Source organism: Acinonyx jubatus, chromosome B4, assembly GCF_027475565.1.
Source record: "Acinonyx jubatus isolate Ajub_Pintada_27869175 chromosome B4, VMU_Ajub_asm_v1.0, whole genome shotgun sequence".
Taxonomy (NCBI): Eukaryota; Metazoa; Chordata; class Mammalia; order Carnivora; family Felidae; genus Acinonyx; species Acinonyx jubatus.
The window spans coordinates 89,494,470-89,508,662 of NC_069387.1; the positions used below are offsets into that span (position 1 = coordinate 89,494,470).

Genomic DNA, 14,193 nt, shown 5'->3' on the forward strand with positions numbered 1-14,193 from the left:
ACAGTAATTAAAAAATGGCATCAATTGTCAGAGCAACCATCAATATAATGCAGTTTTTTTTTTTTACTCAATATAGGGGCACCTGGGTGGCTCAGTCGGCTGAGTGTCCAACTTCGGCTCAGGTCACGATCTCACAGTTCCGTGGGTTCAAGCCTTCCATTGGGCTCTGTGCTGACAGCTCGGAGCCTGGAGCCTGCTTCGGATTCTGTCTTCCTCTCCCTCTGCCCCTCCCCTGCTTGTATTCTGTCTCTCTCAAAAATAAACATTAAAAAAATAAATAAACTGCTTAACTAAAAGTAAACTTAAAAGAGTAAAATTAGTAAACTGTAGCAAAACAGACTTCACAAAAATGATTTCATTTACCAGGATTTCCAACAGTAGAGCCTTCAGAACAATAGTTTGAAAGAGTCAAAGTTAAATAGGTTTCTTTGGTAGATCTCTGCAAGACCATACTAAGCTAAACACTGTGAATGTCCAGGTATGTGGTAGTTCCCAAACTGATGTGACTATGAAATATATTTTTCACCACACATGTAGAAAAACTCATTTTTTAAAAAAATGTTTTAATGTTTATTTATTTTTGAGAGGGAGAAACGGAGTATGAGTGGGGAAGGGGCAGAGAGAGAGGGGAGACACAGCCTCTGAAACAGGCTCCAGGCTCTGAGCTGTCAGCACAGAGTCCAACGCAGGGCTCAAACTCACAAACCGTGAGATCATGACCTGAGCCGAAGTCGGACACTTAACCGGCTGAGCCACCCAGGCACCCCCAGAAAAACTGATTCTAAGAAACATAGTGTGAGGAATGTTGTGTTATATTAGGCTACATAATATAAAAACTGACATTAACTAGTTCCCAGGTTGTTCTCTCTCCTAAAAAGATGGAGGCTATTAATTTGTAGATGTTAATATTCTACCTAAAAACTTAAGATTTTTTTAACAATTTAATTGCAGATGGTCTTCTCTCCTACTAGAAAACCTTAAGGACACATGAAAGAAAAGCACTTCAAGATCTAGACAAAATATCTTTTATTCTGAATTAAACAAAATCAAAACTCTAAACAAGTAGTGCTTATAAGATCCACTGACATATTTTTAGTTGTGTAAGTTTTCTTTAAACCTGAATTAGCTGAAATGTGTCAGTATAATATCTTCTTTTATCTTTATGGAGACCAAACAATTACAACCACAGTAACACTTAATAGAATTTTGAAGTCTGAGAACCCCTGCACATTGGACAGCATCCAATTAAAATACCGGTGTCGCTTTCATTTATCAAAGAAAATATTTTATCAAGCTCCCAAAACAAATTTGAGGAGTTAAGTTGGGTTTGAAGAGAAAGGCCAAGTTAAATCTGGAAACACAGTTTTCATTTGGTGAAAGCTGAAATCCACGTATACATTCTAATCGAAGACCTGTCCCATGTAGGATTTCTCAAATTTTTAAAGAGTCTACCAGGCCAAACCCTTTGCTGCCTTTACTGCTTTTGCTTTGCTTTTCCCCTTCCCTTTTTCTCGCTTTGCCTTCAGCCTTTTCCTTTGTCTCTGGTTCATCCATATGGGGTATTGTCCATGCTGGTCTAGAAGACTCTTTTTGTTTCTCTTAATATCAGTCTCCATCTTCATGTCATCTGAATAAAAAACGAAAACTATTAACGCTCATGAATAAAGAAACAATCTTGTGAAAAAGCATGTTAATGCAATGAGAACATCAGAACTGAAAGTGGTCTGAGACTACAAAAGAAAAAAAAAATCCCTTTTTCTATGGAATGCTCTTTGACTAACACTGAAAACTCCACACAGCGCATTCAATGGACTCAGACATGCTCTCATGGGTTCCTACAACCATGAAAGACATAAAAAGTATTTGTGAGGAACTAGACATGTCTTCTATTTAGTCACTAAGAGACTTTCTGAAGAATGCTGTCATGACTGTCCTTTGCATTAGTAAAAGTTAAACAGAGTCATTTAGGATGTATGGGTTTGAGTTACTGCAAGAAGGGTAAGTATATGGCTGGGAGCAGAAGTGGGTTACAAGAACATTTCTCAGATTAAGTGCTTTCTTGAGCTAACTAGGACAGTTGAGCCTATTAAGTGTACCTACACTTTTAATGGACAGGCCTTAGAAGTAAATGAACTATGAAGAATGGCTGGCCACTTCTAATGAAGTGTACTCAGAAGAGGAGGAGTAGTAAGCAACAAGCTTGTGACGGGCAGATGACAAAGGAAAATCAGGATGGGGGCGCCTGCCTGGCTCAGTCAGTAGAGCATGCAACTCTCAATCTCAGGCTCATGTGAGTTCAAGCCCCACGTTGGGTGTAGAGGTTACTTAAAGAAAGAAAGGAAAAAAAAAAGAAAAAAAGAAAAGAAAAACTTGGATATAAGGTTGCCTGGCTGGCTCAGTTGGTAATGCACACAATTCTCGACCTTGGGGTCCTGAGTTTGAGCCCCATGTTGGGGGTAGAGTTTACTTAAAAAAAAAAAAAAAAAAAAAAAAGTGTATTAAAAAAAAAAAAAAAAAAGAAAGAAAAATGAAAGAAAGAAAAGCCTGGATGTACACTGGGGCTGACACTCTTATCCAGATAACACCCAGAGACCAGCAATCTCCCTGACAGGGAGCTCAGTGCAACCATGCTGTGGTACATCTATCACCAACCTTATCTACTGTGAAGGACAGGCCCAGAATGTCCTCCCATGGGAACTTACCAGGGTATACAAGGTCGTGCATGATCACTACCACCTGACACTGTATTAATTCGTTTATCTGGTTTACTTTCAGTCTCCTCCAATACAATGTAAATCCCATCCGGATGGAAGCAATTTCTGATATTCATCATTATTTCCTCAGTACCTAGAATAGTGCCTTCTGTATACTAGCCATTCAATAACTAGTTTTTGAATGATTGTTTTAGGTGCCCTTCTAGGTTCTGGGGATATGGTGGTCCAAATACACTCCTTGCTGTCATGGAGTTTACAATATTCTGTTGAAGGGAGAATAACAAAGCAAACCGCAGCCTGTGTTAAGTGGCTTTTTTAAGAGAAACACCAGAACCGCACTAAGTAAGACCCAGCAGGCTCTGATGAGCACACGGAAAGACAATGAGATGTTTTAATGATGTGAATGACAATAATTTGCCTTATTTATTCTAAAAAGATCATACTGGGGCGCCTGAGTGGCTCAGTCGGTTGAGCGTCTGACTTCGGCTCAGGTCATGATCTCGCGGTTTGTGAGTTCAAGCCCCGTGTCGGGCTCTGTGCTGACAGCTCAGAGCCTGGAGCTTGCTTCAGATTCTGTGTCTCCCTCTCTCTCCGGCCTTCCCCCACTTGCACTCTGTGTGTGTGCCTCTCTCTCCATCTCAAAAAAAATAAACATTTAATAAATCAATCAATCAATCATACTGTTTGATATGTCAAAAATGAATCAAAAGGGAGTGTCTGGGTGGCTCAGTCAGTTGAGCATCTGGCTCTTGATTTTGGCTCAGATCCTGATCCCAGGGTCCTGGGATCCAGTGCCACATCGGTATCCACAATGAACATGGATCCTCCCTAAGATTCTCTCTCTCCCTCTGCCTGTCCTCCCTTGCATGTGCTCTCCTCTCTCAAATTGGAAAGAAAAAAAAAATATCAAAAGGGAGCAAATGCTGAAGAGAGAAGTAAAACAGGCTACCATCTTGGTTCAGGCAAGAAACAATAGTCATTTTAAAGTGATAACATGAAAGGAGGAGGAAAATGGATAGATTCCTGCTGTATTTTGGAGATATTCAAGATGCGCTAATGTTTTAGAGGTGAGAAATAAAGGAAAAAAGGATCAAGGTGACTATTAGGTTTGTGGCTTAAGTTGAAGGAAACAAAGTAAGGGGAAACACAAACCTGAGGGCAGAGATGAGCAACCACACTGCAACCAGGCAGATTACTAAATGGAAAGACTCCCCCACTCTCAGTTCTATCCCCATTTAGTTCCTGAAATATTCCAAGGAGTGTAGCTGGACACTGCTGCAGGCAGATGAGAGGATCCCTCTCTAAGAATGATGCAAGAAAAGACCTAGGTTCTGACATACATCCTCCACAACAGAACCTTCTAGGTTCAACCCAATCATACTCCAAGTCTAACAGTTGATAAGTCCTCCCCCACACCTTGTCCCCACCTCCCCTGCCAGCGTCCATTCATCATTTTAGTGCTTTACTTTTAAATATAAACAACCATTCATTACTAGGCTTTGGAGAAAGCCTTCATTGTGAAAGAGAAAGACGAAAAATAAAGGAATGCAGGGGGTGGAGGGAAAAAAGAATTCAAGAAAATAGACAAGGCAGAGTAGATCAAAAATTTTCAAACTATAATGAAAATCCTCAGTGAGATTAGAGAACATATATCCATTAAGAACCTCAGGCTATAACAAAGAAAGAGTAAAAGAGAAAAAAGAACTCAGAAATTAAAAATATAATAGCAAAACTAAACAACTCAAAATAAGAAATAAACAATAAAGTTATGAAAATCAGAAAGTATTAAGAGAAAATAGAAAACAGGAGAGAAAACTACAGAATACATTAAACAGACTCAAAAGCAAACACTCAAAAAGCCAATAGGCATCTACCATCCAAAACATATAAGGAACACTTACAATTCAACAAAAGGACAATCCAATTTGAAAGCGTCCTGACTGTTGATTTCAGCTCAGGTCATGATCTCAGGGTCATGAGACATCAGCCCCAGCATGAAGCCTGCTTAAGATTCTCCTCCCTCTCCCTCTGTCCCTTACCGGCTTGCCAGTGTGAAAACAAAAATGAGCAAAGGACTTGAAAAGATCCTTCTGCAAAGATGATATGCAAATGGCCAACAAGCATATGAAAACATGTTCAACAGCGTTAAATGACTGAAGAGATGCAAATCAAAACCACAATGCGACACCACTTCACACCCAGTAGGATGAGGCAATTCTAAAAAGAGAAGGAAAAAGGGGAAAATGGCTGCCTGATACAGAAAACAGTAAACAGAATTATCAACCGACCCAGCCAATTCCATCCATAAGTACAAATCCAAAAGAAATGAAAACATGTATTCAAACAAAAATGTGTACACGAACGTTCACAGCAGCACTATTCACAACGGCCAGAAGGTGAAAGAAAGCAACCCAAAATGCCCACCAACCAACGAATGGATAAACAATGTGTGGTATGTACATAAAACGGTGTATTCTTCAGCCTTGAAAAGTACTGATACATGCTACAACATGGATGGACCTCAAAAACATTAAGCTCAGTGAAAGAAGTCAGACACAAAAGGTCATATGTTACAGGATTTCAATTATATGAAATATCCAGAAGAGGTAATCCATAGATACAGAAAACACATCAGTGGTTGCCAGAGACTCAGTGAAGGGAGGAAGAGGGAGACTGTTTTATGCGTATAAAGTTTCCTTTTACGGTGATGAAAATGTTTTGGAAAAAGAGGTGATGTTGGACAACATCACCAACGTACTAAATGATACTGAATTCCACACTTTAAGGTAGTTAATTTTATGTTATGTGAATTGTACCTTAAAGACAAAAAAAGAGCAAATGGGCAGAGGCAGTACATACGAGGAAAAAGAGACAGCAAGTGTTAAGAAGTTTCAAGGAGAGCTGAAATAAAACAGCAGATTGAGAGAAACGGGAGATCAAGGGAAGGATTTTTCTTTGTTTCCTAGAACATATTTATGCTGTTGGAATGACCCGGTGAAGAAGACAGACTGATAAGCAGGATGCAGGCGTATAGCCCTTGAGAATGGAGAGGATTCAGAACACAAGCGGAGATACGGGCCTTTGAGAGAGTAATATTAGCAAGAGGGAAAACTTCTAGGACTGGAAGGCTGAGGATCACTGCTCTCTTCCTTGACCACTGGACACCACATAAATACACTTCTATTTTAAGAACCTGAGTATTATGAGTGCTTATTTCAGTTTGCTGCCAAACTGTTATATGAGGATGCGAAAACCAAGGAGTCCTTTCCTGTGCTGAAGCTAGTAATATACACAGCCTCTAACTTTAGACTGTGATTAAGACAGGTACCTAGAATCTGTCAAAATCAAATACAGGACACTTTGATTTGTTTTAGGAAAATAATAAAACGGCATATAACGATTCTTTGAATGGGAACTAGATCTTACAAAGGATAAAATGGAAAACGATCTGCTATCTTGCCTAGTCCCTGACTGAATGATACACTCTTCCAACAAGGATGGGTCTACGTTGTTCGTCAACTCCTGTTATGCTGTATTTCTGACACACTTAGGCTATTGTATAAGCCTAAATACCCTGAATAATCCAAAACATGCCTATTCACATGAAGTGCCTTTAAAATAGTTTAGCATAGAATCTCTAGCAGCACTATAAGCCTTCAAAGAATCAAATGGGCATGGCAGGAGGTTTGTAGAGAAGCATGTGCAGGAAAGAGTGGAGGACAGTCAAAAACGGAAAAAGAGTCACAAGAGGAAACTGATAGAATTATTATTAATTTTTTTGTTTATTTATTTTGAGAGAGAGAGCGGAGGAGGGGCAGAGAGAGAGAGACAGAAACGCAGAGACACAGAGAGAGAGAGAGACAATCCCAAGCAGGCTCTGCATGTCAGTGCACAGCCCGATGCAGGGCTCGAACTCACAAACCATAAGATCACGACCTGAGCCGAAGTCAGAGGCTTAGCCTAGTGAGCCACCCATGCGTCCCTATTATTATTTTTTAAACAAAGCACTTAAACTCACCTTTTTCATCTTGTACCACACATTCAGTTTTCTCTGGACAATGTTTAGGTACCACCACAGTTGCTATCTCTTGAACATCTTTCATTAAAACATCACTATCTATTTTAAGAATACTTTTAAGTCTGCTGAGTTCCTTTGGGGCATTCTTTTTTCTCTTTTCGGCACGCATCTTCCTTTTCCACTTACTCCGTAAGCTTTTAGCCATATTTTACCTGGAAAGCTGACAGAAATACATACACAAAAGCAAAAATTTATACTTTTAAAAAAAGAAGGGCAAATCCTTGGAAAACCAGGTCAAAAGGTATCTCTACAAAACATGAACAAACGAAAGGTAACACACTTCACTCTGTTCATGATTTATGATGGCATAATGCACAAATTATGGGAGAATCAACATTGCATATACAGCCATTAAATAACAAGAGCACCAAATCAAACTCCCTGTGGTCACTGGCAAACTGTAAGTCAAGCCAATTCTGAAAGCTCCATACAAGATGCAGAAACTGAATTTCCCCCAAAATGCAAAGAGCATCATCACCTTACATTTATGCAACAACTTACAAATTACAAAATGTTTTTATAGGTATCTTTTAACTTGACTGCCTCTGAGCTTATAGGACACCTTACCCCAGTCTTCCTCATTATGCTCCCCTCAATTCAATCTACCTAATTTTTTTTTAACTGTTTATTTTTGAGAGAGAGTAAGCATGTGCATGGGAGGGGCAGAGAGAGGGAGACAGAGGATCCCTAATAGGCTCTGTGCTGACAGCAGAGACCCACAAACCGTGACATCGTGACAGGAGCCAACGGTGGATGCTTAACCGACTGAGCCACCCAAGTGCCCTTCAATTTAGCTATTTTAAACTTGTCCATATCCACTCTTGCTGTTCATCTGTTAGCCCCAGCCCTAAATCCTCCAAAAGGCAGTTAGTGTGAGCTTTTAAAAACTTAGAGCTTTCCATAGTCTTTCATGGAATTCTTTAATGATATCCCACCTCATATTCAAGATCTACAAGACTATTTGTGACTTTCAACTCTATTTCATCTCTGGCTCCAAGCTCCATCCCATCCCCAAGTACCAATTACATCGGAGAAAAAGCTCAATCAGTGACAACCCAGGCACAGTATGGGGAGGTGAGAGGGAATGGGAAGGAAGGAATTCTAGGTATTATAAAGGGTTAGGAGGAAGGCTTTTGAGAGTGATTTATAACACAATCTTGATTGCACTGATGGACGTTTGTATACATATATCAAAACTTACACTGGAATGCCTGGGTGGCTCAGTCAGTTGAGCATCGACTCTTGATTTCGGCTCAGGAAATGACCTCATGGTTGGTGAGTTCCAATCCCCCTCAACCTCCATGGGCTCTGGGCTAACAGCGACAGCTTGCTTGGGATTCTGTCTCCCTCTCTCTCTGTCTTCCCCCTGCTCTCTCTCTTTCCCTCTCTCAAATAAACAGCCATTAAAAAAAAAAAAAACATATTACACACTATAAACATGTGCAATTTAACAGATCATACATCAATCAAGCAGTTAAATAAAACGTTAAGACATGATTTTGAAACAAAAAAAAAGAAAAAAATTTTTCAAAGTCCAAACTATCTCCACTTTAGCACCTTTACAATTTGCTGCTTCCATGCCTGGGAATGACCTTCCCAAAGCTTGCTCCTTCACTTAAGTACCACAGAAAGGGTTTCTCTGACGACCTCCCCCCCCCCCCCGCCCCGCCTCGTAAGCTTCCCTTCTACTCTCCACCACACCATCCTTTTCTTTCCTTTTAAATACGTATTACATTCTGAAATTTAGTTTATTTTCTGTCATCCCGGGGGACTTCGGGGACCCCGAAGGCAGGCGCTAACTAAATGGGTCTCGTTCACCACTGGATCCCCCAACGCACGGCGCATTCGTTGAATGGATAACTAACAGTTAACAGTTTGAGGACCACAACCAGCAACCACAAACTCACGGTCCCCCTGCCTACAACAATCCAAGCCTGCGAGGGGCAAGAACAGAGGAGTTGCGGTAAACAACTTTGAGGGCCCAGGTTAACCCGAGCGAGACTACCGACAAAGGAGGGCTCCACCTCGCACAGAGCACGGGGAAGCCCGAGGGCCACCACCAACACCACAGGAGACTCTCGTTCCTGACGGAGGGCTGCGTCTCGGGCCGGGCTCAACCTTGCCCAGAGAGGGACCGGGCTTGAGATGAGATTCTCTACGGGCGACAGGTTAGATTCCCAAGTCCCAGGCCCCACTGGACCCGGAAAGCAGACAACTCACCAGGAAAGTCAGAAACTCGCAGATGGCACGCAGACCACGCTGACCGGAAGCCTCCACACTTCCGCCTTCCTGCCGGTGCCCTCCACGCACTTCCAGGAGCCCCGGACGGGCGCGCTGCATGCCGGGAGCCAAGATGCCCCGGAAGGCCTCGAGGGGCGGGGCCTTCTGGAGTCTGGCGCTGACGCACTTCCTCCCTCTGATGGGGGTGCGGTTTTAGGAGCTTGGCTCCTCCCCTGTGGGTTCCCAAGACGGATTTGGACATTGCGGAAAATCCGGACGGCTGTTGGGGCGCCAGCTAGACCAGTTTCCCGATCGTGACCGGGGTATCTCCGACACGGTGACACAAACAGTGATTCTGGCCAGGTGACCCTGCCTGCCCAGTAGTGAGCCCAGAGTCTCCCTTTACATCTCAGGTCCCACATCACCATTCACACGATACTCTTGGATTTCCTTAGACTGAATCGTTCCAGACACGTGTTCTTCTAGAAGGGAAACTGAAATCTTTATTTGCAGCCCTTACGTTTTCCCATCACGGGTGATGATCTCACGTATGTACACATTTGTCAAAACTTACCTATTGTACACGTTAAATGCGCGATTTATTGTATGTCCATTATACCTCAATTTTTTTTTAACCAAAAACCCTGTCCCATCCCAAAGACAAATTCAAAAGGTAAAATGATCATACTGATTCAGTTCAACCAATTTTTACCTGGCTAACAATAATTTAATGTAAACCAGACATAAGTCTTAGGTGATGGTCACAAACACCAGTTTATTATTATTATTATTATTATTATTATTATTATTATTATTATTTTACATATGCTACTAATAGCATAGGCTTTGGAACCAGACATGTCTTGTGTTGCATTTTTGGTTCCAACACTTCCTTGTGAGTAATAAAAGTAAGTATCTCAGAGCCCGGAATGCCTTATCCATAGACTCCAGCTAATACATACAACCCAGTTGATCCTAGGTAGGTGATACAGAGCTCAACAAATGGTAGCTTTTATAATTTTTTACATAACCTCAAACATACACAGTACCATTTCTTTTTTCTTTATTTATTCTGAGAGCGAGTGAGTGAGAGGGGCAGAGAGGGAGGAGAATCCCAAGCAGGGTCCGGGCTTTCAGCACAGAGCCAGAAGCAGGGCTCAATCTCACAAACTGAAATCATGACCTGAGCCGAAATCAAGAATTGGTTGCTCAACCAACCGAGCCACCCAGGGGTCCCACAGTACTGTTTCTAAACTGTTATTTCCCAGAGATTTATAACATATGCTAAAAAAAAACAAAAAACAAAAAAACAACCCAGGAAATTGTCTTTAATGATGTCTGGTAAATTCATATCTGGTTGCTAGAAAAGGAAAGCTCTAAGAAAATTTGTGTGTACCTTCTTTCTTTAAATTTGTGTCCCCGAAGAAACCCTGCAACATATGGAAAGTAGTACACTCAGAATACAGCAGGCTTTTTTAAGTGGCTGACAAACTCTTAACATGTGATATATAAAAAAGCAGCACACATTAGAAACCTGCTTTCTGGGGCGCCTGGGTGACTCAGTCGCTTCTGATTCTGTGTCTCCCTCTCTTTCTGCCGTTCCCCCACTCACACTCTGTCTCTCTCTCTCAAAAATAAATAAACATTAAAAAAGTTAAAAAAAAAAAAAAACCAACCTGCTTTCTTTAAATAAGAGTAAGCCTTTACAAAGCAAGTGAATTTCTATCTTACTAAAAGTTAACCATAGATCTTAGCTGCCTCTCCCAAAAATACACGTTCACATTGCATTTTAGAGAAAGCTCATGGGCAGTCCTAATTAACTGCATCTCTCTTAATAAACCAGGCCAAGGAGTGCCTGTGTGGCTCAGTAGGTTAAGCGTCTCCAACTTCAGCTCAGGTCATGATCTCGCAGTTTGTGAGTTTGAGCCCCGTGTCGGGCTCTGTGCTGACAGCTCAAAGCCTGGAGCCTGCATCAGATTCAGTGTCCCCCTCGCTCTGCGCCCCTCCCCCATTCATGCTGTGTCTCTTTAAAAAATGTGTAAATATACCAAAAAAAAAAAAGTTTTTAAATAACAAACCAGGCAAAGACTTGAAGACGCCTGGCACCAGAAGAGAGAAAAATTTACCTATTGTGAAAATGTCATGGTGTTAAGTATATTCTGCAGTACCAATACTTTAAAAAGCTGAATGGTGAGCTGCGTTACTGGAAAAAAAAAAAAAAAAAAAAAACCAACTTGTAAATTTATGTTCCTCACCGGTTTGTATAAAAGCAGTTCTAACAATAAATAAGTGGCCTTAGTATATTTAAAAATCTATAATTAATTCCCTCATTCATACATTTGAGTATGCACTCTGTGACAGGCTCTATGTTGGGTATATGAAGATGACTGAAACTAAACTACCAGCTTCAGGAAACTTAAGGCCCCTGATGGAGGGACAAGGCTTACAGGTCGAACTGAACATTGCTTCAGCTCCCCCCCAGAGCCGGAAGGAGCCCCCTGGAATGGAGGTACGTGTGTAGCACTGAATACAGGCTAGGAAGTGGACCAGTTCTCCTTCTTAAAGGCATGCCAAACAAGCACCAGCCAGTAGGCCCTCTGCAGCCAGGCTTCTCCCATGGAACTCCCAGTCTGACCAATCACTCAGTGAGGACTGCAAAGCCTTCTGGGATTCAGACAGTGACGCCATGTTGCCCAGATCCCAGGTGATAGGGACTTCCAGGCAAAGCTCTACAAAGATGAACAGGCAAAAAGAGCCCGAGTTCCCAGCTGTTCCAAAAAGGCCCACAGCTGGCTGCTGATACCACTAGTCCCCAGAAGTGCATCAAGTGGATCAAAGCCTGGGGTGAGACCTGCAGAAAAAAAAAATGTAGGCAGGCAGACAGGGCCCACCGCACCTTTCCCAAGAATGCATTCAATAGAAACAGCTCTCAGATACTGCTCTCTCCCCATTTTCCTCCTGCCTCTGGCTGTACTTTGTACCTTGCGTGTGGAGTTGCTGGTCACTCTGTCCAAGTCCTGCTAATTCCATTTTTTAAAGCATTTCTGGAGTCTGCATATTTTCACCTTTGTTACGAAAAATTGGACATTGCATGCACCCTTTTATCCAGCAATTCCACTTCTAAGTATATTTCCCTATCTTGGCAAACTCCTATCTATGCACCCTGGGAGATATACAGGGACACACGTAGCAGCACTGATTTTGCCAGTAAAAAAGAAGGAACCATATAAAAATGTTTGACAGAAGAATGTATGAATAACTATAGTTCATTTATGAAATATAGCCTACATCAGTGTTTTTCAAACTTCTTGGTCTTGTGATCTCTTCACACTCTTAGAAATTCAACATTTGTTGTATCAGAAATTAAAACAATTTCTTACACTTATTTGTCATTTAAAAAAGATGTATGAATTACACGTCTACATTATGTTTATTTAAAATAAACTACTGAAAAGAACAGCATTGTTTTCCATTTTTTTAAATGTCAAATCTGTTTTTGCTTATTTAGTATCTTTAGTTACAATTCAGTACATTCTGCCTTTGGATGGCCAATAATAATTAACAATAGTAGCTGACATTAACTAACACTTATATGATATATCCATCTCATTTAAACCTTGTAACAGCCCAGTAAGGTAGATATTATTACTCCCATTAGAAAGATGAGACAAAGACCTAGATAAGAAAGGATAACTAACTTGTCAAAAATCACATAATCAGTTGGTTACATAGCAAGGATTCCAATTTCAGTGCTCTTACCCCCTATACTATGTTAAACTTGAGTAGAGCACCATACAATTGGGTATTCAACAACTAACTGGTAATGATGGAGTCAAATTTACACCGAAAACTCACCAGAAGCTAAATCTATATTACTAATTTATTTCAACTTAATAGCTGGGAAATGATGCTTCATGGAGGTTATGGGCCAAGTTGTGTCCCCCAAAATTCGTATCTCCCTTAGTCTACCTGAGCTGCCATAACAAAATACTAGAGACTGGGTAGTTATAAACAACAGAAATTTATTTTTCACAGTCTGGAGGCTGGGAAGTCCCAGATCAAGGTGCTGGCAGATTCAGTATCTAGTTAAAGGCCCTCTCCCTGGTTCATTGATTGTGTCTTTTCACTGCTACCTCATGTGACAGAAAGGGTGAGGAATCTCTGTGGGATCACTTTTGTAAGAGTACTAATCCCCTTCATGAAAGCACCATTCTCATGACCTAAGCATGTCCCAGAAGCCCTACCTCCTCATATCATCACACTGGGCATTAAGTTTCAAACTGTGAATGGAGGGTGGGGAGGGCACAAACATTCTAAATTACTACAAGGTACTCACCCCTAGTACCTCAGAATGGGACCACATTTGGAGACAGGGTCTTTAAAGAGGTATTAAGGTAAAATGAGGTCAGTAGGGTGGGCCCTAATCCAATATTAACTGTGTCCTTGTAAGAAGAAGAAATTTGGACACAGACAAGTACAGAGAGAGAAAACCATGTAAAAACACAAGGAGACGATGACCATCTACCAGCCAAGAGAGAGACCCCAGAAGAAACCAATCCATGATCTCAGACTTCTAGCTTCCAGAACTGGGAGAAAATTATTTTCTTTTTAAGCCACCCAGTCTGCGGTACTTTGTTACGGCACCCTAGCAAACTAGTACAGTGAAGGAATCTGCCAGAGTTTGCTTGGCCACTGGTACACTGCTGTAATTTTTAAATGAAACCTGTACTTAATGTCAAATTTTATGTCAAAAATCTGACTTTCAAGAAGACATCTAACTTTTAGTATACTTTATAAATGAAATGTCATTAACACTTTAATTTTAATATAATGTGGAATAATTCTGCAGAATTTATCTTTTTTGCTTTTTCCTAAGTAAGATTAAAATTTCCTAGTAAAAGGAAACTTATACTTTATAATGGTGAGGACACAAGTACTTTAAAATCAAAATCAATTCTAATGTTAATTAAGGAAAAATTTACATAAAGTCACTAGAAGATCAATTGATAGTCTTATCTACTCAAGAAATCATTTTTGAATTGCAGATAAACAATCTCTATATGGCAAATTTAGGATTGAAAAAACTGAAAAAGAGAATTTTGGTATCTCTTTCCTGAGATTCTAAATCAAGAATTTAGAAATGAGATATCATAAAGAATAGTTAAGATTTATATTACTAGA

General features: G+C 40.7%; 1 protein-coding gene across 2 annotated transcripts; it reads right to left on the reverse strand.

Annotated features, from left to right (window-relative positions):
* Positions 1–1,009: 1,009 nt before the first annotated feature.
* LLPH (LLP homolog, long-term synaptic facilitation factor) lies at positions 1,010–9,666 on the reverse strand. 2 transcript variants are annotated; one of them, XM_015079526.3, is made up of 3 exons: positions 9,013–9,168; positions 6,733–6,952; positions 1,010–1,627 (listed from the first exon to the last, which is right to left on the reverse strand). In XM_015079526.3, exons 2-3 carry the CDS (start codon positions 6,935–6,937, stop codon positions 1,449–1,451), a joined length of 384 nt encoding a protein of 127 aa, XP_014935012.1. In that variant the 5' UTR covers positions 6,938–6,952; positions 9,013–9,168; the 3' UTR covers positions 1,010–1,448. The 2 variants fall into 2 exon arrangements, with proteins under 2 accessions (XP_014935012.1, XP_026927118.1); XM_027071317.2 differs by lacking the exon at positions 6,733–6,952 and having other exon boundaries at positions 9,013–9,666.
* Positions 9,667–14,193: the final 4,527 nt, after the last annotated feature.